The 26,647-nt window shown below is 46.0% G+C and overlaps 1 protein-coding gene across 1 annotated transcript; it reads right to left on the reverse strand.

Annotated features, from left to right (window-relative positions):
• Nucleotides 1–5,345: 5,345 nt before the first annotated feature.
• Nucleotides 5,346–24,754, reverse strand: LOC144101705 (2-Hydroxyacid oxidase 1-like). The gene is made up of 9 exons (XM_077634838.1): nucleotides 24,682–24,754; nucleotides 17,457–17,634; nucleotides 16,011–16,162; nucleotides 12,913–13,168; nucleotides 11,806–11,981; nucleotides 10,043–10,134; nucleotides 9,037–9,195; nucleotides 8,080–8,149; nucleotides 5,346–5,541 (listed from the first exon to the last, which is right to left on the reverse strand). Exons 1-9 carry the CDS (start codon nucleotides 24,752–24,754, stop codon nucleotides 5,474–5,476), a joined length of 1,224 nt encoding a protein of 407 aa, XP_077490964.1. The 3' UTR covers nucleotides 5,346–5,473.
• Nucleotides 24,755–26,647: the final 1,893 nt, after the last annotated feature.

The raw sequence follows: 26,647 nt of genomic DNA on the forward strand, positions 1-26,647 counted from the left end.
GTATTTAGCACAGTGAGAGTGAGAGAAGCAGTATTCGGATATATATCCTGCAGGGTACGTATACTGATGTGGCCACCGGCTCTGAAGCGATATTTTTTCCTTGAAATGTGGGACGGGGAATAGGGTAGATAGGGTAACTATGTCTCTCCTTCTTTCACTCTTTTGGAGCCATTGGCGATTTTGAGTTATTAATTTTTTTTTCCTGTGCTGGGGGTGTATCCTTTGACGGGATGCACTGTAACATCACCAATGCACCAACTTAGTCGCCTTCCGAAGGAAAGTGCTTGTTCGAAGATTTTGCTTGGTTGTCCACCACACCTTAAATGGGCTTTGAAACATGTTTGCGCGACCTAGAGCCATATTCTAAAAGCTCTTCATTTTCCACTCTCCATTTTGTGTCTGTCATTGGTCACTAAGATGTACCCGCTACTTTCAAGCGTCTGTGTGCTGCGTGTGCTGCGTGGCCAGGTCCGTTCGGCTGCTGTTGACACAGCGCTGCAGTACACCTCACCAATGACTGCGCATCGGATCCAGTAGCAGCCAGTGATGAGATCCGGTTGCCAACCGCCGAAAGGCCCGGTGCATTCCCATAGAAGCTTGAAAGACGCGTCAGCTATGACTGAGGACCAAGTAGATAAATTAGAAAGTTACAAAATACGTCCCTGAATATGATTTTCAATGAAACGACACATTAATGAGTTAGTCTCTCAAGCGACAGATAGATAACATTGAGAACAGTCCGTCAATGTTTAATGTTTAGAAATTTTAGAAAGCACTGCTACGCCCGCCGACAGGAATTTCGTGCATTGCCACTGTACCCATGGAATTCATTACGTGAATTCTCTGCGTTTGCAACAAAATTGGAGTGGTTCCTTTAACACCACATTGTCTATTGACGAGGTAGGCTTGGTCCACCTTGGAGATAACTGAACCGCCTCCTTCTGTCGCGAAGACGGCCCTCTCATCCAGCTAAATGGTTGCAGAAGTGGCCCAGCTCATGCCTCCTCTATTTCTTAAGGCCAACCGCATTGCAGCGTCGTAATGGGGGGAAGGGGGGGGGTGAGCAGGGCTGGCTGGTCGGTGACCGGAGCAGACTTAACCGCGCACTCCGCAATCTTCCATCGCAACGCACAGGGCACGTGCGGCAGTCTGACAGTGCATCACCCGTGATAGCTACTTTCGCGACACCATCACGCGAGGAACCGTATCCATTAAGCGTCCAAGGAAAAAGCGTATGAAAGCAATGCTTTAATCTCGGAAACACTGCATTTTACCCACTCACAATCAGTAGATTAGGACCGCTTTCGTTTCTGCTAAAGAATAGAATTGTACAGGTGGGATGGACAATTCCTCACAAACATAGCGCACGCTGCGCACAAACGCGCTAACAGGACGCAGCGGGGATTGCGTAGCCACTTCCAAGCGCACATTCCTGGGGAAGCCGAGCGCGGGGTACAGGGACGCTTGTGCCCATTTTTACGGGAAAATGTCCGGCTGTAGGTTTAACATCAACCACCTCCCGCAGCCGAGGTGGACACGGGAGCCTCTGCTCCATCGCGCCCACATAACTTGAATCCAGCGCGTTTTCTTTCCTTTAGGCCCACTTGAAACATCACCGTGAGCGCGGTGGATATGCTAGCGCCAGCATACGTCTGCGGGAGGAGTTAAATCCCAATACCAGCTGATATATCCTCAGGGTGCCCTCAATACTCGTTGAAATGACCGCCAATAAGACTTCGGTACTGCTACACTAGGACGAGAAAGAACTACACCGGAAACGCCGCAATCTTTCGTACCCAACCGCGGCGGCTTTGTTTCGATGGAGGCGAAACGCTAAGGCGCCCGTGTGCTGTGCGATGTCAATGCACGTTAAAGATCCCCAGGTGGTCGAAATTATTCCGGAGTCCTCCCATACGACACCTATATCTTCCTTTCTTCTTTCACTCTCTCCTTTATCCCTTCCCTTACGGCGCGGTTCAGCACAGCGAACGCTCAAACATACGCGTTACATCCTCGTTACACTGCCGTTTCATTTTCTTGGGACTAAGTGTGCAGATAAGACTGCTTGGAGTCGGACGGGAAGGGGGGACGTCTTGAGGTAGGAGCCCCGGCGCGCCGCACCCATGGTATAGAAGACCGCGCGTTGGCACAATACTGCGTGGGATGTGAGATCAAGGTGATCAAAGCATACGTAATCCGGTGGGGGCCACTACCTACGCGAAAACAACACAAACAATACCGCCGCGAAAGGACGGCAATGTAGGTTGAGCAGGTTAATCCATGGGCACTCGCAGCAAAAGTGTGCTGGGTCTCTGAAGGTCCCTCCCGCCTGTGACCGCAGTGGACGGCCATGTTGCCACCAGAGGAGCAGCACGTGCGCGGCGCATGACGTCAGAGGCAGGCGTCATTTAGTTTTCGTAAAAGTTCATTTTCCTTCGCTTACGGCGCGGTACTGGTGTCCACCGAGGTATGTGAGACAGGCGTAATTTTATTTCCTTAAAACCAACTTTCATTTCCCTTTCCTTCCGTTACGGCGCGGTTCGGGTGTCCACCGAAATGTGGAGACAGGTGAGACAGGCATAATTTCCTTTCCTTAAAAGCAATTTCCATTACATATTCCTTCCTTACGGCCGCAGTTAGGGTATCGGTCTCCACGGTTGGCGTCGCATGGATCACACCTACCATTCCGCTGAACGCAGCAAAGTGCACCGGCGTTTTATAATAATAATAATTGGTTTTTGGTGGAAAGGAAATGGCGCAGTATCTGTCTCATATATCGTTGGACACCTGAACCGCGCCGTAAGGGAAGGGATAAAGCAGGGAGTGAAAGAAGAGAGGAACAAATAGGTCCGTAGTGGAGGGCTCCGGAATAATTTCGACCAGAGCCCTCCACTACGAACCTATTTGTTCCACTCTTCTTTATGAAAATATAGTTTTGGGGGAAAGGAAATAATAATAATAATAATAATAATAATTGGTTTTTTGGGGAAAGGAAATGGCGCAGTATCTGGCTCATATATCTTTGGACACCTGAACCGCGCCGTAAGGGAAGGGATAAAGGAGGGAGTGAAAGAAGAAATGAAGAATAGGTGCCGTAGTGGAGGGCTCTGGCATAATTTCGACCACCTGGGGATCTTTAACGTGCACTGACATCGCACAGCACACGGGCGCCTTAGCGTTTTTCCTCCATAAAAACGCAGCCGCCGCGGTCGGGTTCGAACCCGGGAACTCCGGATCAGTAGTCGAGCGCCCTAACTACTGAGCCACCGCGGCGGGGCGGAAAGGAAATGGCGCAGTATCTGTATCGCTGCTTCTCGCTGCTTATCGCTGCGAGAAGAGGTGAGCTCAGAAAAGTGGTTGTTTGGGCGTGTTGGTGAGACATGATAGAAGCATGAAGCGCAAAACCAGACGACGACGGTGAAAGAGACGAGACTAGCACGAGCGCTAACTTTCAACAATTTATTGTGAGCCGCGAAGCAGCATATAAAGGCTAATCGTGGCAGGTCATCCCACATGCGCAGTCCGCAACTACTCAATGACGACGCAAGTATTCTAATTCCTTAGGGGATAAAGCAATGGACGGCTTGGACACGCAGTTTTCCTCTGAACCATCTATGATCTCCGCCTCTATAATTTCACGCGTTAGTTTACAGGTATTTCTGGTGATAATGGTGCATCCTTTAGAGAAAGGCATGCAGATAGATTACGCACAGGGTTATGCACTCTGGACCGAACTGGGTACATCACAGGGGTCATCACTTCATTCACGTTTTCTACAGTGCGCGTCCAAGAACCCTCCGCACTTTTCCCTCACACTTCTACAATGTTCACTGAGGCGGTCGTTAAAGCACCTCCCACTTTATCCTACATATGTCTTGCCACATGAAATCAGTAGATTATACACGACCGATTCCGCACATTTGACGAACTTGTCCCTGCGCCGCTTGTCGCACCCAAGCTTGCGAGAGTCACCTGGGTTACTCATTTTGCAGTTTTTGAGGCTTGTTCGGAGCACAAAAAAACCACTCGAACGTTCACCTTTTGCCCAATATTTTCGTGTCGATGGGACAAGCCGTGTATGTACGGAATCACCGCTGTCTTGTGCTTCCCAGCAGAAGCTTGGAAAGCGTCTGGTTGTATTGAACACTTCCGTTTAAGAATGCCTTCCGCGACGCTGACAAGCACATGAGTAGGATACCCAGAAGCAGACAGCCGGAGGATTTGTTCCTCCAAGCTGGCGACCACAAGTTCTGGGCAGGACTTTTGCAAGACATTAGAAAGGCATAATTTGCGATTCTCCTCTTAGCAAGTTGGGAAAGAGCCGAGTCGTACGGGAGCAGTGGCTTATTGGCACGAAGTTCGTACCTCCAGTACACCTGTGTGTCATGACATAAAATTATATTATCAAGGAATCTGATACCATTATCCGAAGGCATCTCGTGAGTTATTTCTAGCGGCGTCAAGCCCGCGCGTACGAAGGTTAGTGCGTTATTAGCTAGTGATTCAAATGAGTCTTAACTGCAGTCAACGAATAGTAAAAAGTCATCTACGTGCCTAAAAACTTTCGTTACATTAAAATCAGTGAGTCGGCAGCTAAGGCCCCTGGCAAGTTGTGCTAAAAACAAATCACTGAGAATGAGAGCGATGCAAGATCCTAAACATATGCCTTCTTTTTGAAAGTAGATCTAAGGTAAAGACTTAAAAGTTCCAAAAAGCCACTGCTCGACGTACCGGATGCGTTCTGGAAAGCAGCATTACCAAACATATAAATGCAGTCGTCAACACAGCCAAGCATATCGGGCAGCGGCAATGAGTAGAACAAATTCTTGATATCTACAGAAAAGGATCTGAGGCTCTTCTGGATGGACGATTTGATATAATCTTATTAATCTTAAAGCAGCGCGAAACAGAGGACCTAGTGGAAGAAGCAAGAGACGACACGAGCGCTAACCACTAGCAGTTGCACCATAAGCAGATGGTCACAAGCAGATGCGTCTCATCGCCTTTGATCTAAGCTGTAAGGCGACCTTTTAACACACTTAAGAAAAACCTGTTAGGCTTCATTTACCGCTATACAGGACTTCGTTTTCATGCACTTGGTTAACATATATGCGCTAAAGCTTGCACTTCAAAGTTTCTGAACACATCTTCACTTTTTCCTATTCTCTTCGCAGTCTTCTACGAGCGTCAGTAGCTGCCGCTTACTGGGATTACCGGTCACTTTCGCAGAAAAGCCACGGCGTACCGTGAATGAAGGTCATTTAATTCGCTCCTAAAGACAACTTCTGCATACTGCCAAACAAGGAGTGCAGCAGAAGCCGGCAGTAAGAAAACACCGAAAACTCTGACGGACACACACACAATAAAATCTTTATTGAAGAGGTGATAACAAGATTTTATGGTGACCACTTGTTCAGATAATGATGATCTTGGCAGACTGAACGTCACGCCGATGGTTCAAATTGGAAGGATTTCACAAGAGCCCGTAGCGTTCTTGGCGAATCACATCTTGCGGCCTCAGGGTATACACTGATGAGTGGCCTGCGAGGATCAATGACGTTAGTTTAGAAATGGAACTGTCATGATTGGTTCGTACCGATTTACGAAGAGGCTGGAATATTTAGTAATTTAACCGTTCCGCCTCTGAAAAGTTTAGTTAAAGCGTTGTGCCTTCTTGCTCTGGCTGTCATAGAAAAATTATGCTTCGGACAACGAAGTCCAACCTCTCCTGCATAGCACCGGTTCACACCATATGCAGGAGCCAAAACTTCGAGAGTTTTTCATAACTTTGGGAGTAAGGTCTCTTCCGCAAGTTTTAAATTCAGAGCTTTAACTTTTTATTAAAAGAGAGGACTTCAAGGTGCATAGCATTAAACCTAGAGTTAAGTGTAGACTTTTTTTAAGGAACAATTTCCAGTGTCCATCGGTGCACTGGTATGGGCGTGCCCTTTTAAAAGAATTCGAGATTTTGACGAGGCCACCGTCGTGCTGCAACAATGGCCTCTTCTGCCGAGCCCCACATCATTCATACCAGTTACCATCAAGAGAAGCAGCCAGAAGATGACGCATTAAAAACCAAACTTATTGGTCATGCATAATTCTTTGCGCCCCGCATATCGTGCAGTTCTGAGCGAGCACCTGGTTTGTGTTCGATTTTCGGAAGATATTTATTCTTCCGGCTCTTGAAGCTTTCAGTGCTTTGCGCTCTTCCAGAAAGAAATTATTAACTTAATTTTGGGGATCATTCGCGCCTTAAGAATCGAAAACACGAGACGCTTTGACGTTTGTGGTGTCCAAAAAATAATTTGAAATTCATCATGCGTTTTCTGCGCTTTCTATAGAAAGGGGACAGAAGACTCGTCTTCTGCATGACTCGAGAACGGAGGATCAGACCAAAGCTTCGTACTTTTCCATTCCGCTATGCACTATTTCACTATGCAAGATATACCTAGCAATGGTATATCTGAATATCTTAAGACGAAAACCATACTAAACTTTCGTCTATGCTATCGGCTATTCCGATATTCTTTCCGCTATTATTTCGTCTACTGAGTCTCCAGGATGGCTTTCGTGTTTTTTCGGGGACAAGATTGTAGCGAAAATAAAATCACTGGACGGTTACGACTATGTAACGCGAGAGTCAGCGATAGCTGTTTGGGCGTTTAGCTCAGGCGTTTAGTCACGTGACCACTGGTGTAGTGGTCACGTGATGCACCCCTGCGCTGACAGGCGGCTGTTCCAAACAGAGCCATCCGTAGGCTTATGCGACCCAGTTTGACCGGCGCAACAGGTGGGTGCTAGCACACCCTCCGGTTACGCCGACGGAGATGAGAAAGCCAGGGAGGGGCGCCTAACAGCAATCGCTGTGAAATTTAGGCCAACAGTAACGAGGCAGACGAAGAAAACTATCATCTCTCGCATGGCAGAATACGACCTTGACCCGGTCAAACATGTCAGCCATCGCTCTGATTTCCGTCAAATACCAGCGACCATAAACACCTCCTTACTTAAAAAAAGCAATAGAAAAGTTAATAAGAGCTGCACTCATTTCCACTTCCGTGAAAGGAGCAAGAAATGAAATGCTTAATTGTGCAGACGAGAGTAACGCCAGATCAACTAATATCACTTCGACTCTGGAGGAAGGGAAGTCTTGATGTGTCAGTGCACCCCATTCTCAGCAATACTTTCTCACAAGTGCAGCATACAATAATATAAAAGAGGTAGTCAGCGCGTGAGTAGCGTTAGAATGACACAGAATACCGCGCAAAACGCCAGAAATATTTGAGAGACAGTACTCAGTGCATTCAACTACTCTCCAAACACCAGGTGTTGCTATTATTCTGGTGCCCGGATATTAGGCTGTTTTAGTTTCACGTACGTACAGAGTATATATACGTACGCAAACGTGAGGAGTCCACGTATCCTACGCGCATGTCGTTTGACACACTTACTGTAACATATACGCGACGCACGCAACGTGTTGTTCCTGGCGCCATCTACTAACGGACCGAGGCACTGCTGTAGCCACTAATACAAGACGAGTAAAGACCAAGCCAGTGGAACTGCGTCGGAGCATTGCCATGACGACGACAAACGCTTCTTAATCAGGCTTAACAGCTGAAAAATCGCCTTTTTTCTACCTGAAAAACAAAAACTATTTGTCATTTGAAACTTTATGCGAGGTTAAGAATAGGAAAACTGAAGGCGAATACAACAGTTTAGAACAAGATAGCGCGTCGAGACATTAGTGACAAAGCTGTTATTGCTGTGAAGAGTGCGGGCGGGGCGCCGCCATGTTGTCAACGCTATGAACAATCAAGGCAAAGAGCGGAAATTAAAAATCCGGATCTCACGTACGTCCGTGAGACTCACGCAGACCCTTCCCGCTCTGCGCATGCGCACTGGTCACCCGTAAGAGCTCTACTAAAGTCAAGCTTCTGCGTACGTGAATCTAAAAGTGCATTTCCTGTGCTGCATCTTGCTTAGACTGTTTTGTAAATTATTTGAAAAAAATTACGACAGAAACACTGACCCCTGCTGTTGTTATGCAAGGCATAAAGTGAATTTCTTGATGCTTACCCATCAATGCCAGAGTCCTGTTGATTTCCGTCTTGAAGATGTTCAGCATCTTACTAACACCGTCAGTTCCCTGAAAGGCAGGTCGGTACTCGTTGCTGAATGGAAGCTAATAAAAGTGCTACAGTGTTTAAATGTATGTATAGTATCATTTGTGTTAACGGCTGCCTTATGCTCACGCTTGCGTGAAGATTTGCTTTTATCTAAATGCTTCCTCAATAGGAAATTCACGGTGACGTCATTTGGAAAAGAGCTGAGCAAGCAATAAAAAGGTATGCGTCACTGGTTAAGCAAGCTTTTCTCAGCCACACCTCATGGTATAAACTGCGTAGTTTGGCCTAATCACACCCGTATGCTTGTAGCGGTTGCTCAGTGGCCGTAATAATCGGTTTGCTGATATGATCCGAGGTAAGATGAGTGATCAGATGGAGAGACCGTCGTGTACTAGGATTCTGTGGCACATAAAAGAGCCAAGGCAAGTTTAAATAATTCCTGAGCCTTCTATTGCTATTCGCCTTACGTACAGGGTTGGCCAAAAGTTGCCAGGCCGCATGGTCTGCTTCTCGGCATTGTAGTGGCGTATTTATGCCACCGCCGAAGCACAAACTGTCTGGATGGTGAGAAGGAGGGTCATGATTCACAAAGAAAGCGGCGCGAAAAAGGGGAACAAAAGAGAAACAAACACGACAGGACCAGGGCCGTGTTTGTTTCTTTTGTCCCTGTTTTTCGCACCGTTTTCTTTGGGAATCATGAACCAACTAGCCCAAACAAGAGTTCTCCAAGAAGGGTCATCCTCACTGCTGAAGCCTTGGCTACCTCGTAGGTGCCGTAAGTGCGCTGTTATACTACTCGAAAGCAGACTCTGTGGCCTGGGAGCGTTTGGCCAACCCTGTACACTGCAACACTTACTTTTTCACGTTGAAATCGAATAATTTAATTTTTTACAGCATATCCACTTACGTTGTAGGCCAGTCCCCAAAGCGCAGGCCTGCCAACAAAGACTCCCTTGGCACCGAGGGCGAGCGCCTTTATGACGTCAGTTCCGGTTCGGACGCCACTGTCCAGGTAGACTTCCAGCCGGTCCCGCACCGCTTTCACCACTGACGCCAGAGCCTCGATCTGCAAGAAGCGAATGGGGTCTAGAGAAGCCCGAGAGGAAAATAAACTGAGAAAAAATATTGGGAGTGCGTTTAAACCCAGCGTTAAATGACTTTGCCGAGGGGAAGTTCGAGATGAGCAAGGCGGGGGAAGGAACGGTGCGGCAATTACATTTATAGACGTTCACAATAGACGTTCACAGGAAAAAAAAAGGCAGAGACGACAGGTAGAAGCGTCGTCCTGTCGTCTCTACTCCCTTTTTCGTGTGAACGTCTATTTAGTGCACAGCTTTCCAAAAAATGAACATGTACCAAGTACCGCTAGCAAGCCTTACTAGCTTAGTGCGGATGCTATACCAAAAATTACGGCGCGTAAGCTGGAGACACCAACAAAATGTGCGGTCCTTTTTCAACAGAATCCCTGTCGTCTTAATGAATACTGACGACTTGAATGAAGTCTTGCCGTCAGGTGCACCGTAAGATCCTTAACACGCTCTTACAGTACGCCGCACTTGAATCACTCGAATGAACAGAGAGCAACGGTAGTTAGTTGCGCGTGTAAAAAGCAGAACACTTTACAAGTTTTCAGCACTGCCCTAGTTTACTTTCGCAGCATAGAAAGTCGACGTCACGAGTAGGTCGGCAAGTTCTATTACAGATCCTAAATAGCGTTCCAGCGCAGCGCTTCAGCATACTTTGAAACTTGTGAGCAGTGAGATTAGTTCTTAGCACTGAAGTTTACAGATATTTTTCAGCTGTCTGTTCACTGGTGAGTTGAGAAAGTTTGAACGTGGCGCTATTATCCCATTAGAAAAGCGAGCTTCTGGTATGAAACAGGCGTGTTCTAGTAGGATGAGTCGCGCGCTCACCGTGGAGGGAACTCCATCCAGCTGCCGTCCCCCGTGGTTGGAAACAATGATCCCTTGGACCCCGTGGTGCACCGCCAGTTCTGCGTCTTCGGCTGCGAAGTCACAATTGGCAGTGCTCAAAACAAAAAACTCTCCGGCGCGCAAAGTTCAATTGCGTAAACCATATAGCATGCAGAAAACAACGTAGAACATTGAACCCGCGGTGTAAAAGAGATAAGGTGTAACACAGCATAACATAAGCAACGTGAGACATACTAGATAGTGCTACATGCTACTCTCAGGGGACGAAAGATCTAAGAAACGCCAAAGCATGAAAGCATCAAACCTTGCTGACGGAATAAAACTGGCAGAGCTATCATAGTCAATATAGCACAAGGAATACGACGTAAGGAAGTGTGATATGGATAGATTAACGCACTCTTTCATGATGGTCAAAATGCTTGCAGCCTTTCACTCTAGTGAGCCAGAGTCACTGTTAACAAGGATTAAAAAATAATAAAAAAATATACAGGGCAAGTTTACCTAAAACCGGTTTTTTAGAATCGGGGCTAAGCATGACTCTGTGCAGGATCAACAGGCCCAAAAAGCCGCGCAACTGATAAAGAAAATGCCTGTTTTTTTTTTACATCCGGTTCACCTGCGCAGAAACAACCAGTTTATTTTTCATGCTCCCGCGAAGCTACTAGCATTACCAGGAAAGATCTCAGTCACGCATACCTAATTCCGCAGTAATCAGGATTGCTCACAAGAGCACCAACTCATTCTCTAGAAAGCTCGTTGCCATGATAAAATGGAGCGTGACCGAGAACTTGACCCTGGGAACTGCCGGTGAAACTTGGGCCGCCGTCGAGTTGTATTCTTGGTGCCGTATAATCAACAAGAAGCGGGATTGAAGCCGCAGCATAAGAAATGGCTAGCGCTTTGAGACCTGTCTCCCACCTATTGTATACATTGTGCGCTTGCAAGCACTGCATCTTTCCGGCCTTAGTTCTTCCGTGGGCTGCTTTCGTGGTGGAAGCGCGATGGTCAGCAAGCAGTTAGCTTCGGAAGTCTCCGTCCGTCTAACTGACTAAAGCGCATCACAGCCACGTAACAGTATACCACCGACAGTGCTTCTCCTTATATTTTAGTACTAAGTTCGAGGGGAGCGGAAACGCTACTATGTGAAGATCTAAACGGAAAACAGCTAAACAAATATCAAAAACAATCAAATTCGAACAGTCTGAAATTTATAAGTTCGCATTTAGGCTCCGAACGCATGCATAATATCGCTGCTATGTGAAGCAGGTGCCAGATCGAAAGCGATAGACTGAGAATAATTCACCGTTTGATCGGCAGCTCTTGCCTACATTTAGAATAAGCTGCATTGATCTGTAGCGTTCCTAGACCACAGACGCTCAAACCCCGAGGCTGGGCTACACGTCTAGACTTATTAGTTCTTCGTGGAATAATATCAAGCCGATATTGCTTGGGAATAAAAAATATCTAATTCTGTGGGGTAAAAAGTTTTGCAATTGAGCTGCCTTCAAGGAGGCGTCCACGGGACACGATGACGTCGGCATTGTCTTGTAACCGGTACCCACAACTACGCTGTGAAGGCTCTAAAATCTCTTTTATGTAACCTTCACTTTTAAAAACTTTCATGTGCGAAGGGGGGGGGGGGAGGCTAAGCTAGCACGAGAACTAGCACTGAATTTCTGCGTCCTTTAGTGAAACTGTACGAAGTATCGAATGCACTACTGAGCCGTATGGGCGTATCTTACGCGTCATTATCCCTTTGAGGACGATTGGAAGGGACGTGGCATTCTTGAGCCAATTCACGTCATCCCACGTCAGCGACTGGTCGAAGAAGTCGTTGGTGTACTTGGTGAGGCCGGAACCACTTGTGGCGTTCCTCATGTTGAAGTTGCTGTAAATCGACCGGTCGAAATTTCCTAGGCTGGAAAATAGTAAAGTGAGCACGCTCTTTATAATAGACGTTGATGCAGACCGTGTCGAGAAGAATGCATACGGTTTCTTGTTTTTCCTTTAATTTTGTGATGCTGAGTTTTCCAGTGTAATCGGCCGAACTCTTTAGTGTAATAAAAATGTCGAGAGAGATTACACTGAAATGTAATATTTATCCAGCCGACATGCGGCTGTTTTACGTGTTAATTTTATACATTTTTCTTAAGCAGCACTCGAGAGAGAGATGACGGCCAGCACTTTTTGGACAACCTTATTATCTATAAATATTTGTTGGTTCGGAATGCTGTTACAGAACTAGTGCTTTTATTTTGCTGAATAAAGTGAGTCTTGTCCTAGCCTTATATATTGCCTAGTTTAATTCGGCTGTGACTGCCCTCGTTTTGAGCGAGAGCATGCCTTCCTGCCTGCTACACTGCGCCGCTTGAACTCTCGTCCTCTTAAAGAAACAAGGATACTGGGGCCTTGGACAAAACCATCACCACAAAGGTCAGCAGTTGAAGGCGCTCCTGAAGTTATTGAAGGACTCGGAGTTGAGTTCCCGACTATAAATTTTAAGCTTTAAGTGTGCGCTCTCTGTCCCCTTGTCATAGTGGTCAGTGGGCAGTTATGAAGTCATTTCGTTGCTTTCTTTCTTCCCTTTTTTCCTTATATTCTCCTCCCCACGTGTAGGGTAGCCCACTAGTCATCGCTTGATTAACCTCCCTGACTTTCCGTTCTTCTGTTTCTCTCTCTCTCTCTGCTGCGTCTCATTATTGATCAATTATGTGCTGTAATCAAAAAGCCAAAAATGTTCGTCTCCCGTCAGTGCTTCATTCTTTTCTTAACGAGTGAAAAATATGAAGAAAAAATTAGCATGAAAAACTAACTTCCCATGCACCTCTATGTGAGCCAGAAATACTTACGTGATTCCCTCCGGTATGGTGAAAGCGTTGCGGACGTCTACAATGCGCTGACCCCAGGTTGGGGCATCCACTGTAAGCACGACTGCTGAGAAATTAGCGCAGTAAGCCCGCCAGAGCAATTCTTCCGTCACTGTGCGGTTCTTGAACACGTACAGTTGCAACCAGAGCGTCGCATTCGGCGCCGCTTTTCTCAGGTCTTCGATGGATGTGGAGCTGAGAGTACTCAGTATCATCACTGTTCCTGCGTCCTGGGAAGCTGCATAAAAATAAATTGCAATAAGTGCCAGCGTATACTTTAACCCCCAAGCGAAGGACCACGGTTGGCAATAAATACCGCCTGGCGTCGACATTAACAGAAAGAAATACTATATGATGGTCCCGACGGCTACGCTGTAACCCTTGGGAAAGTATTGGCCTGGTTGTGAAGCGATTGTAATTCCGATTAATTTCTGAGTCTCTCTGCAAAAGAGAACTTGGTGTCAGACTTGTCGGTTTCGGTTTATTGTTGAATTCAAAGGCGCTAAAAAAAAGAGGAAACATAAAGGGAGACACAAAGGACGAAATTCCACATCCAACTTGTTTGTTGCACCCAAGACACGCACATACACAGCTTTTTTTGTCCCATATGCGCAGACAAATCAGCCACGGTAAACAGGTGGCACGATGGAACACGCTCAAATAATTGTACACTGTAATTCACTGTAGTTCATTCTATACGACTTTATAATGGGAGCGTGCTTTATTTCGTCGTTATCCATCTACAGGTATAGGTTATTCGTCTGCGCGCGAGACAACAAAAGCTACGTGCGTACAGTCTTGGTCAAAAGACTTAAGGCCAAGTGATTTCCGCTTCAGCAGCATAGCAGAGCCATTACTGCACTATTAAAGATCGAATGACCTTGAAAAACTAGCAGAAAGTTTCCTCTTGCGGTAGAGAAGCCTCCTTTTCGACTTGTGTTTTGAATGATCAGGTACACGGAGAATTGTAGGAACATTCATTTCGCTGCAACTGAACGTTGCAGCGGCCTTAAGACTTTTGACCAAGACTGCGCTTCTTTCACGTAGGTGCACTACAACAGGCCGAAGTGGGACTTCGTCTTCTCGGCTCTGTTCGTGTTCCGTCCTTTCTTTTGGCGCCTTAAAATCAAATCTTGACTTAAGTCGGACTCCTCTGGAAATGTTTACGCTCTAACGCCCGGCATGTCATTTAAATACTGAGTCTAAGACCGCGAATAATTTTCACTTTTGTGCACATAATTGAGTGGGCTGCTAATATATTTGAAGGAGCGGCTTTTTTCAAGATATTTATAAAAACAGGGCGAAGTGTCACCAGCCAATGATGCAGGAGGTCAGCTGAAGGATGAATTCACGCGAAAGCTAACCCGAACGGCGAGACAGCCTAAAACTCCGGTGGCGATACTTGAGTGGAAGGTGATGAACTAGTTTTTATTTTAGCTTTGGATTTACATTATGCGCTTCAGCACTTGCCCAAAGTTCTATGAACTTCAAATGTTAAAAAATCACCAAAATATGCTGAATGGTATTATGGGCTAGCCAGTTTTTCTTGATAAAACAGCAATTTTTCATGCTTCTGCAGTGAAAGGACTATACGTGATTGAACTCAGAAACTTAATGGCTTTTATTAGACTTTTTTTATTTCTAGGGAATCACAAGGTTAAAAGGGGGAAAACATGTATTACGAAAATTACCATCATGGCCTAGATTTCTTGCTTCGTGGAGCGGGGGAAAACACTAGCTTATCTTATGAGTCATTATTTGAGCCCGTGAAGACAAGTTTCTCTAACATGGACGCAAGTGGTGTTATTTGTTGTGTTCTCTTTTGAAAGTACCTCGGCGACCGTGCATAATTTAATAGTGCGCGCACGTGCATCCTGTATATGGGCATATGTGCACCTTGATGTGTGTCAAGAAATTCTAAAATATAATTTCGCGCTCAATATGTCTACTTATGAAGAACTGCGACAATCAGCATTTGTCACAGCTCAACAGTTGCACTAAAAACTAAACATTCTGACAAATTCACCTGTTTGGTTGGGTGTGAAGACTCATAAAATAAAGTATAACGCATATCCAACCAAAACCTTCGTTCTTGAAACCCAACGTTTCGAAGGCGGCTCGGCTCCTTCATCAGGGGTGACTGAGGGCAGTAGCTTGCGTCTTTAAGTATGCATAGAGGGGAGCCCCCGAAACGTTAGGTTTCAAATTAAAGGTTTTGGTTGGAGATGCGTTAGAGTTTATTATAAAACAGCTGCATCACACTGCCAATAATTACCGAACAGACTGTTTAAACGTCAGATACAGATCCGTCTAGTTAATAAGGCGGATTTAAATTGTATGGCTAACAAGCATGACAGGCGAAGCTCATTGATTAGGCTGCAACTGCTGGTAGGTCCTGAAATAGCACGACTTAATTTACTGCACTTTGTGTGAAAGCTTCTTCTCATCTTAATTAGCTAAAAGCGCGTATTCTAGCCGTCTGCGCTACTAAAGAGTTGCCAGAAATGTCCAGCTGAAAAAAGAAACTTGGGACGAACTGTAGGTAATTCATTGGCAAAAAGGACGCAGAAAGAAAAAGAAATGCGCAATAATTCTATAAATAAACACTCTATGCGCTATATTCTCTTTAATTCTTTGGGATTCATCGCCTTTCCTGCGGTATTTTGGCTTGCATTGCCCAATTTTAGTGTCAGTAGTAGAGAGGCCCCTGCCTGAGCAAGGCGAGTTATCTCTGTCCCGGTCATTTGCACGCTCCCGGGAGCAAAACTCAAGAGGCCTTCTTAGTTATGGAGATTATCGCAGCATGCTGGGCTTCCACAGAAAACCAACCGGAGTGTCTTGCTCCAGCCAGTGCACAGAGCGGCTAGGCAGCGGTTAGAACAAACTAACAAACAGTAGTTCTAAATCGGTCGATAATCTGGTTCAGCTCCTTAATTAGCATCTGTGCGCTCTGGTGACTTCTTATTGCCCTACGTTTCCCACAGTTTTTAGGCCACGACACTGAAATCGGTTAAAGATGCCGCAGGGATGTCACTGCAGCACGGCGAGTGCATGCTGTGCTCTCGCCTTCGATGTCTCACCTTTGGCAGTGCCCTTTTCTCCATCCTCGTGAGCCATCTTCTGCATGGCTGACGGTGCGATCCCGAGGGGCATGCTGACCTCTTTGCCCAGCATGGTGGCCGTCGTCTGCCTGCTGGCCACGTTGACTAGGACGCGGTACAGCAGTCGCCACCTGCGCGTACAAAGACCGGAACTCTCGGTGGGGCTTGCTTCCGCATAGGTGAATGCACTGAAACAATGTTCGACCTACTAGGTAGCAAACAAGATTTTACAATTGGTCGGGGAAACATTCTAAGCAGTAAGTAAGTACATCGGTACTCAGATCCGGGCCAGGAGCTTGAAATAGCGAGGGGGATAATATTTGAGTGTAGTGCATTTGACCGCTGCTTTATTGATTTAAAAACATGTTCAATGGGCCGACGCCTCGTTAGTTTTTAGCCTAAGCTTCCTCTCAGACACTGCCTGATGAAGAAATACAGAAGAAAACACGTATCGTGCATGAAACGAAAGTCAAGAGATAAAAAGGAACTGGAACGTGTAGCCGGAATAGCAGTAAAGCAGCGTCGTCGGTGGCCCCGAGAAGTAAAAAGCATTATTTTTATATATCGATATATTTATCTGACAGGCTTAAAACATGACATGGCTGGTTATTTTGCCTACAAAATTGTAGACCACCAAAACAAACAAAAAAAGAATATTGTTCTTTTCAGGTGTCGAAGGGCGCTTGTGAAACGACACGAGAGCTCTAGAATTCGGACACTCGTGTGAGTGGACAGTTGTCAAGGCATCTCTCAAACGTGAGGGATGTTCTGAAAACGTGCTCCTGTACATGATATTTCCAGAAATCGGGCGCTGCGCGAAATACACGGTAAAAACTTTCGCAACGAATCCGGCTTCATGAAAATTAAATGCCATTAGAGTAAACTGACGCCCCGAAATTTCACCGCAAAAAATGTTTCCCTTCACATCCAGTAGTTTAAGTGCTTATTTGTTACTTGTTCAGTAATTAACAAAATAAGAACCACGAATTTGCCTTGTTGGTGCGGGTAACCTCTAGCAAGGCTGTCTTAGTGTTAGTTTCGTAACTTTTTAAGTTATATTTTAATAACATTTGAACTATCTCTCTCTGTACATTTCGGAGGCAGCGTACATGTTGAGTATAAGTTCGATTATTACTGTGCATTCAGATGCTAAAGAACAGAATAAGAGCATAAATTTAGCTTTATAAATATATATAAGATTCTACGCCTATATCTGTGCCTATATTCGGCGAATAATGTTCGAGATGTGAGTGTGTTCTGAGGCCAATGACCGTTATTTTTGCGGCTAAAAGTATGCCTTATGACCTGCTACGAAGAAATGCTGCTTTATCACACTCTTTTTCTGTTTTTTTTTTACTCTACGAGAAGCGAAAACAAACAGCAGCTTGCTTCACGATCTCCGCGAAGCCTAGGTTTGTAGCCGACCTTTTGAACGCTTCGGTGTTCTCATGCAGTGTCTGTTCCTGGTCGGCCCCGCTCTCGTAGTAGTCCCGCACTGTTTTGTTGAGATTTGGCAATCCGAGGCGCCGTAGGTCATCCACGGTCACGACAACGTCGCTGCCGTTCGTTGGCCTTTCAGCTCCATCGTCGACAGATTCAAGCCCTGAGAGCAAAGAGCAAGATCAATATTAAGGCGAAAGCCTTTAATGGCTCATCGCTGTCCGTCTGTCCGCGAAGTCTGTCACACTATGACGTCATCAATGGCACAATTGCTATAACCCATATACTCTGAGCAATTGCTAAGTGGCGGGTGAATAGTAATAAGTTAAATATTAATTAACTGGTAATAAACATAAAAGAATCAAAAAGTAAAAATAAAAATAAAAACAGAAAACGAAACAAGAAAATTAAAAAGAACGAAACAAATGAAAAGTTAAAAATAACAGTCAAAGAACAAAAATTAAACATGAAACAAAAAGGGAATAAAACATAAATAAACAAAAGAATAAACAAAGAATGACAAATAAAAAAGAGAAAAAAAATGCAATGCCTACAAGCGCCGTGGAAAAAAACCCGCGTTCTAGAAAGTTCCCCACCGCGGTGGCTCAGTGGTTAGGGCGCTCGACTAAATAATAATAATTGGTTTTGGGGGGAAAGGAAATGGCGCAGTATCTGTCTCATATATCGTTGGACACCTGAATCGCGCCGTAAGGGAAGGGATAAAGGAGGGAGTGAAAGAAGAAAGGAAGAGAGAGGTGCCGTAGTGGGGGGCTCCGGAATAATTTCGACCACCTGGGGATCTTCAACGTGCACTGACATCGCACAGCACACGGGCGCCTTAGCGTTTTTCCTCCATAAAACGCAGCCGCCGCGGTCGGGTTCGAACCCGGGAACTCCGGATCAGTAGTCGAGCGCCCTAACCACTGAGCCACCGCGGCGGCTCGACTACTGTTCCGGAGTTCCCGGGTTCGAACGCGACCGCGGCGGCTGCGTTTTTATGGAGGAAAAACGCTAAGGCGCCCGTGTGCTGTGCGATGTCAGTGCACGTTAAAGATCCCCAGGTGGTCTAAATTATTCCGGAGCCCTCCACTACGGCACCTCTTCTTCCTTTCTTCTTTCACTCCCCCCTTTATTCCTTCCCTTACGGCGCGGTTCAGGTGTCCAACGATATATGAGAAAGATACTGCGCCATTTCCTTTCCCCCAAAAACCAATTATTAGAAAGTTCCATGCTGTCGCATTCCTGCACGCTAGCAGACTTAAGTGCCCTGAGAATTTTTGGACCGGCTCGGGCACAGTATTGGTTTTAGTGTGTCAGTGGACAGCCAACTCCAAGAGCCCTCCTGTATATAAAGCACATTGCCTTGGGATCTTGGGGTGGGATTGGCTAATGCCTCTTCTGTGCCCTACCTCGCCTGCTTCTAATGCATTAGAACCTCAACGTCGGCAAAATCTGTCCTTCTGTGTCTTTTGCCGATGGCGCAGCCAATTGTAACGTTGGGTGCAGCTGTATCGTCTGAGGCATTGCCTGCTTCGCAAGCGCAAGCTTGCTGAGACGGCAGCGAAATGGGGGGGGGGGGGGGAGGTAAGCTGGCTTCAAAAAATGTGACGTAACGGTCTCTCCTGAATTATTTCCTTCCCCCCTGTTCCAAGTAAATGCTTCGGAGAGAAGCAGTCACCAGTCAGAGTAGCAGCTTGCGCTGTGACGTAAGTGGCAGCTGCTCATCAGGTGCACCACAGTGCGAGAATTAAAAAAAAACAAAAAAAACGGGCGAAGGGGCTTCGTTATGAAGTGAGCGATAAGGCTGGCATTTAAAGAGAGACGATGTTGGTCGCGGGTGCTGGCGGAGAACCGACACAAAGAGAAGCAGAGCGAAGCTTGCGTGCGTCGTTCAGTGCTACTAGAGAGAAAAAAATATAAAAAAAGCGTGATTAATGAAGCGGGCGCAGCTACGCAGACAGGACAAAGTGCGAGAAGCACCGACATATGCAAGACACTACAGTGAACTGGTTGACAGTCGATATGCGCATACGTACTGGTAGTGCGACTGAGCATTCTTTAAGGTGATGCGTTCTGTATTGCACACTGTGAACTATTCAATAGTGAAGCCTGCTTATGTTTGCGGTGCTAAATCGATCTCAAGCATCCTATAAAAAATGGAGGACTTTAAAAGCACATGGGCTGCTCTTTACACGCGCCTACCAGGAATAACGGGCATATTTGATAATGCGAGGGCTACTTTCGCTTGGGCGCCATTAGCAGCCTGATCTGTTTAGCAGGCGGGCTCGAAGTTTGCTCAGTCTGCATCCTCAAGGCCTGCCAGAAACGCAAATGCGAATCGAGAGCAGATCTCTGACTCCACAGTGAGAGGTGTTGTTGAGTTTTCTACGAGCCGATATAGGGCTAGTTTAAAAATCCTTCTTATGCATTGCATGCGTGTATTTCGGTTTTGGGAGCCCATTTTTAGAGGCAAAGCATTGCACACATCATCAAAACGCAACGCCCTCTACGGCTACCAGAGCTCTGTATGGGACTGATCGAGAAAAAGCTTCCGGCTGAAATTTTTGAACGTTATTCGGCTGCTGAGAACGAGGTTGTGGGATCGCATCCCTGTAGTGCGGCCGCGTTTCGGTAGAGGGCGTGCGATGTCAGTGACGTTAAATGACACCAGGTGTCCGAAATGAATTTAGAATGCTACGCTACGGCATCCGTTTCTCTCTGCATCCGGATTCTACTTCACCCCATCTCTCCTTGCGCGGTTTGGTTACTTATTCACATTTTGTGAGCAGGTTACTTCGCCCTTTCGTCCGTCATAAATAATAATAATACAAATAGCCATTTTGTTGTTATTTACTTCCGCCGCGCGATAAGGGTGCAATTTTTTCTGGCCTCCGTAAAAGAATTCAATTTAATTCAATTCATTTTATTTCCAAAAAAAATTAGGTGCGACACCGGAGCTAAGAGCTGCTTTTGTCAGCTTGAAGAGGCCCAGGGTCCAGCGTATTACAAGGCAGGGCAAGTCATACCAATATTGAAAACAGAAAAATAAAGAAACATGCATAAAAGAATTCATTTCGTTACACGTCGTCTGAGAGCAGACGTGCTTGAAGCTGGAACTTAATAATTTTTTGCGTGTCACAGAATACACGTGCTCTCTGTACGTAATACATTTTTACTCTGCGCAACGTATTCACGTTGACCTTAACTAATTCACCTCACACAGTGCCGTGACCTTTGGTGTGGTACAACAACGACCTAAAAGGCACGCAAGCTTCGGTTTCATATCAAAACTTCGTGCAGAAAGCCATCGCAGGATAAATGCTGTTTCAAAACAGTGCTCTTTTATGCTCGGTTATTAATCATCAACCCAGAAGCGAATTCAGCACCAAGAAAACTGGAACGCAGTTTGCCAGTAAGATTGGAATAAAGATAAGAGATTCGTGGTGGAGAAAGTTACATTCTTCAGTTGTATTTACAAATTTACAACGGCGCCGCAACAAACAACTTTTCGTAGCGATAACCGTGTTAGGTCATCAGCATACCCGGCCGTGAATTTTTATTTCTGCACTGTTTTGTTAGTGTTATTACGTTCTCATCTGATTTGCTCTCGCAATACCGGCTAGCTCAGCAGTCTAGGTTGGTCACAAATGGCCAACATTAAAACTTTGCCCGAACCAACAGGTGTCGCTACGGGACTCATAGACCAAGATCACGTGATCAGAGGCGGTGCATGTGAATACGAAATTGCTGCATCCTCATTGCTGAGATAGTGATAACATTATCCTTGAGCGATGAAGGCTGTGAGTCTACCATGATGAAAAGGGTACCACTATACGTCAAATGCCACGTCTACTACCACTAATTCTGCTGCAGGTATTACCACCATGACCATTACTAGCGATAATTGCTATTACCACACTGAGACTTTTAGCGACGACCCTTGAGAACTCAGAAATACCTCCCTGAAATGAATATTTGTGTAAAAAAATTTTCTATTGAGGAAAAAAAATTTTTCACAGGTGGACTAAAAAGATTTATTATCTAAATTATTCCCAATGGCGTCCAAAAGCGCTACGTCTTGTTTCAAAGCGAAATGCAATAAAACACTGAACTGGCACTCACTCACCCACCCACTATTGGAAGAAATGCGTGTACTAGGGATGGCGAAGTCAGCCGTGAGCAATTATCTAACAGAGTTTTGATCCTACACCTAAAGGGCAATTCTCTGAAGCCAGCAAACTGCAGAAGCAAAGCAAGGACAGGATGCATACAAAACTATGCAGTTTTACAGATAAGTGATCCTGTTCAAAGGAAGTCAAATGAAGATACAGATGATTGCTGAAGTTATGCTTCAATCTCATACAATGTAAACTGAAAGCATAAATAATAAAATAGGTATACATTTGTTCTCTACACAACAGTCATCAGTGCTAAAGAATGAGGAAACGTATATTGGATCATAACTAAGGTGCAGAGGCTACCGTAGTAGTACTACTTGATTTCAAACAACTAGGCTACAGTAAGAAGAGCACGTGCTGCTCTGTCGCTTAACGCAGCAAGTCGCGAAACCTGCAAGAGCTTGCTTAAGATGTATTTCAACACCGAAAACAAGTCGAGTTTTCTTGGACAACACTTTTAATTTTGAGGCAGCTCAGCACTACTCAGAGGCTCTATTACGAACATGTTGAAAGGAAAGGTCTAACCTTCTGACGCGCAGCACCATTTTTCCTGTGCTCGCAGCGAGTAGTTATGATTGCTATGAGAAACCAATAGGGTCTCTTTTTGACAATAAATCGCTGGAAACTAAAAACGCCGTCAGAAGGGATCTGCAGATGTATTGATTGTTATTGTACTATTTTACGACACTGAGATCGTGAAGAACTTCCCGTTAAAAAAAAAAAAAAACCCTTGTCCAGAGTTTACGGTTTTGTGCCACTTTCGGAATCTTCTGCAGTGCTGAACAGTAAGAGGTGACGCAACTGAAAGCAGATATAAGTGACGTGAGCCTCGCCTCGTGCATGGGATGGCACAAGCGCTAGGCCTCTCAGGCAAAGCAGAAAGCAACTTACCTGCTACCGCTACTGGAAATAGGCTGAAGCTGAAGGTAGCGAGAGAAATTAACGGCAAAAGCGATGGTTTCATTCTGCGATATTCTTTTCGAGGTCCCTTTGAGAGGTAAGGTAAGCTACAAAGCGCAGGAGCTGATGTTTAGCCTTTATATACTGCTAGAAGTGAGCCGCAAGGCGTAAAAAAAAAAGAATAGGCTCTTTTGATTGATTCATTTTTTTTGTTGCGTTTGTACAATGCCTCTTCAGAAACGGGCTTGCTTTCCTCGTTTCCATTTTGAATAAATGCACTCTAGAGGCTGAAGACAGCTGGTGGAAGCCAAAACGAAACAGACGCCTGATTTTACAAAAATGAAACTCGAAATGACGTTCCCGCTCTTGACGCATTAACTTTATACTTTTTTGTGTGTTTTGTTAGCACTTGTATCATTATGATCCATAGCACAGAAACAAAACAGGGGACAAACACAAGCGCTTGTGTTGCGTTATGATCCACAGCGCATACCCACTAGCCCGAACCATCACCTCGTTTTAAGTTATATTTCTAGTTAGCGCTTGCGTTTGTCCCCTGTTTTGTTGCTGCGCTATGGATCATAACGCATACCCACTAGCCCGAACCATCAACTTGTATCATATTGCAACCACGTGAACAACAAGGTACGAAAAAAGAAACGCAGGTGATGTACATCGTCGTTCGCGTGGTTTCAACGAGGATACAAGTTAGAAACACTAACTGGCCCGCCTTTTCCTGCTGTCCTGTTAGCCTCCTCGATGAGTTTAATATTAGCATGTAGAGGTAGGTTTAATACCGTTGCCTAGTTGGAACAGGTGCGGTTCGGAAGCGGTAAACGTGATAACTTCGTCTGCGAATGTTTTGAAAGTGATATGTTGACGGCGTGACAAGCGGGGATACGGAAGACGCACAAACTACAGGAACAACGCCTCCACTGCTCCAGTTGGTCGCGACGTGTTCATATTACTCCTACTATGAACCTGTAACGACCCGCGCGGCCGGCAGTGGCGGAATGGCGAAAACGACGAAGGTTCCCCAGCACGCGCTGGAGAGAACGCTCGATACATTGGCCAGAAACAAGGAACCCTCCCCCCCCCCCCCCCCCCCCGTTGGTATGTGCCATCGTATTTGAGGCAACAACAACAACAACAACAACAGCAGCAGCAACAACAACAACAACAACAACAACAAGGATCCTGGAGTTGCGAGGGCCTGCTGATCTGTGGCCTGCCGGTTCCTGCCGCTGTTCCTGTCGTTGATCTTGTTGCCTCCTTTGGACTCCCTCTTCTTCCGTCTACGTTGAGGCTGTTCCGCGTGCTGGGGTTTCGGCCAGGTGTTTTTTTTATTGCTGTACCGATAGTTAGGTTCAATGTCCCCTTAGGCCTCGTGCAATGTCTATAGCTTGATCCTCGGCGCTTGGCCAGATAGCTTTAGAACTGTAAGGCTAAAGGCAACGCGAGCGCTCTCACGCTTTTTGAACGACACGGACCTTGTCTCGCGTTTGTGATGTCAGAAAGTGTGCCTTGTTTTGTTTTCTTAAAGTAGTTTTTCATCTGCCTCCTCCCATCATCGTCGTCCCCCATCGTGACCTTTTTTATCTCTTCTTCCCGTCCCCCAGAGCCGAGTAGCAGGCCAGATATTTATTTTTCAGGCCAACCTCTCTGCCTTTACTATCAATAAACCCTCTTTCTCTCTCTCTCTATAGCTTCCGCGGGTGGGGGTCCGGCTCCCTGGTTCACCAGCCTGCTGGGCCAAAGTTTGCCCTTGGATTCTTTCGGTCGGAATGGCATCAGTGGCTGGGCCCTAAAATTGAAAAATTCTACAATGATCCAGGAGCAGCTGAATGCTGTTACCAGCCGCCGCCTGGAAATCTCTGAAGTGCGCCCTTTCGGCCGTAGGGGCATTCTGTGCCGATCCTCGGATGGGCAGTGCGTGTCGGAGTTGCTGCACTACACATCCTTCGCAGCATTTCCAGTTAAATGTTTTATTCCAGAGCAACTCGCATGTTCAAAAGGTATCATACGCGGCGTGGACTCATCCGCCTCTCCTCAGGAACTAATTGACAAGTTTCAGGACGCCTGTGTTGGCGTGTTATCAGTTTACCGGTGCACCAGAGATGCTAATGGCTCACGTGTGCCGACAGAGTCTGTGATTGCAACATTTGCAGGACCTTCATGCCCGTCTGAGCTTAAGGTTTGGCCCATAGTGTACCGAGTCGACCTGCTACGTCCTCGTCCTTTGCACTGCAGGAATTGCTGGCGCTTTGGTCATAATAGCAAAGCTTGCAAATCTGCGACGCGTTGCCGAACATGCGGGGAGAACCATTACGCAGACCTCTGCACATCTGAGGGTCCCATTTGCAGTCCCTGTGGCGGCGTTCATCCGGCTGATGATGCTGGTTGTCCCAAACGCTCAGATGAGCAGAACGTTCTGGACATCATTCAGCAGAGAGGGTACTCTAATGCTGCTGCTTATGCATAATTAGACCGGAGGAACAATCTTATGCGGGTCATGCTAGGTCATCTGGGTCTGAAGCAGAGGCGTTGCTGACAAAGTCTGTGGTGTCAACTGTTGAAAAGGCGCTTGCAGGTGTGGCGGACCGTATGTTGACTACCTTCAGTGAAGTTCTATCCCAGGTCATTTCAAGTCAGATTGCTCATTCAACTGTTGGTCTTCCCGTTTCATCAACTAGTCCTTACCATAGCCTCTCTGGTGTCTCTCCACTGGCTCCTATTCCTGCTGCGTCCTCATCTGTGCCTGTACATAGTGCCGGGAATACCAGCCTCTCTACTGTTTGTACTACGTACGTCTAGATGGTGAATCCTTCCCAGAAGCGTCGAGCTCCTTCCTCTCCGTCGAAGTCTGCCCTCCCAAGCAACGAAAGCAAGGTTCCCCCAGCATTCCACATAAATCTGATGTGTTAAAGGAGGCTGTCACAGCCTTTCTGCTTTTACAGTAACAATGGCGGGGTTAAAGTACTACAGTGGAATTACCGCTCAGTCGCATGTTTTCACGATTTACAGAACCTTGTCTTACAATTCCACGCAAACATAATTCTACTTCGAGAAACTTGGCTTACTCCTATTAGGTCATTCCTTCTCAAAACTTTCCGGGTATTCCGAGACGATCGCAATTTCGGCCGGGGTGGTGGTTTGTTCACATGAATTTCTTCTAATTTCTTTCTTCAGGCGCATGTGTCCCACCAAATTAAAAGACCTGACTGCGAATTGTTGGCTGTTGATATCGCAATTCCACAATGTGCTCCCCTTACCGTTGCTAATGTTTACTTTCCTTCAGGTGCCAACAGCCCAGATCATTTAAATGCTCTTTTGCGGTATAACAATAGAGTGGTGATTGCTGGTGATTGCAATTCCCATCACGTAATTTTGGGTTTTCGTACTGATGCATGTGGGCAGCTTCTTTGGTCATGGATGTCGGCAAGGAACGTGCGTTGCTGTAACAGTCCAGGAGTTATTTTTATGCGTTCCGATTCTCGGTCAGTCATTGACTTAACTTTGGCAGTGAACGGGCTGCAGGTTTCTTTGTGGTCTACAGTGTATTGTGGAACTTCCAGTGATCACTTTCACCATAGCTGCTTCTCCCCTCAGGGCGACTGCTTCTACACAAAAATTCGCAAACCACACACTTTTCAGAAAACTTGTGCAATCCTCTTTCTCTTCCACTGCAACATCTGATAACCTCGATCGCACTAACCAAGTTCCCTATTCCGTGTTAGGGGCCTCTGAGTGTTCCGTGTTCACGGTGCAATCTACGGTCAAAAACAAACAGCCCTCCCTGTGGTGGAAAGACGAGCGTGAGAGGGCATATCGACTTAGAAAAGCCGCCTGGAAAAGCCTTTCTCATAGCCACTGCCCGCGTAATTGAATAAATTACAAATTTTTCGCGGCTTCATTTAAAAGGACCATTGGTAAGACGAAAGAGGAGTACAATGCGAATTTGAACAGTTATCTATGAAGCCCAAATAAACGCAAAGCTTTGTACCGATTCATGGAACGCAACCATAGTACGCCGTCCCCTCATGTGACACAATCAGTGGCGTTACCACACGAGGATGCAAAAAAAAAAACAACTTGGCC

Source organism: Amblyomma americanum, chromosome 8 (genome assembly GCF_052857255.1).
Source record: "Amblyomma americanum isolate KBUSLIRL-KWMA chromosome 8, ASM5285725v1, whole genome shotgun sequence".
In the NCBI taxonomy this organism is placed as follows: Eukaryota; Metazoa; Arthropoda; class Arachnida; order Ixodida; family Ixodidae; genus Amblyomma; species Amblyomma americanum.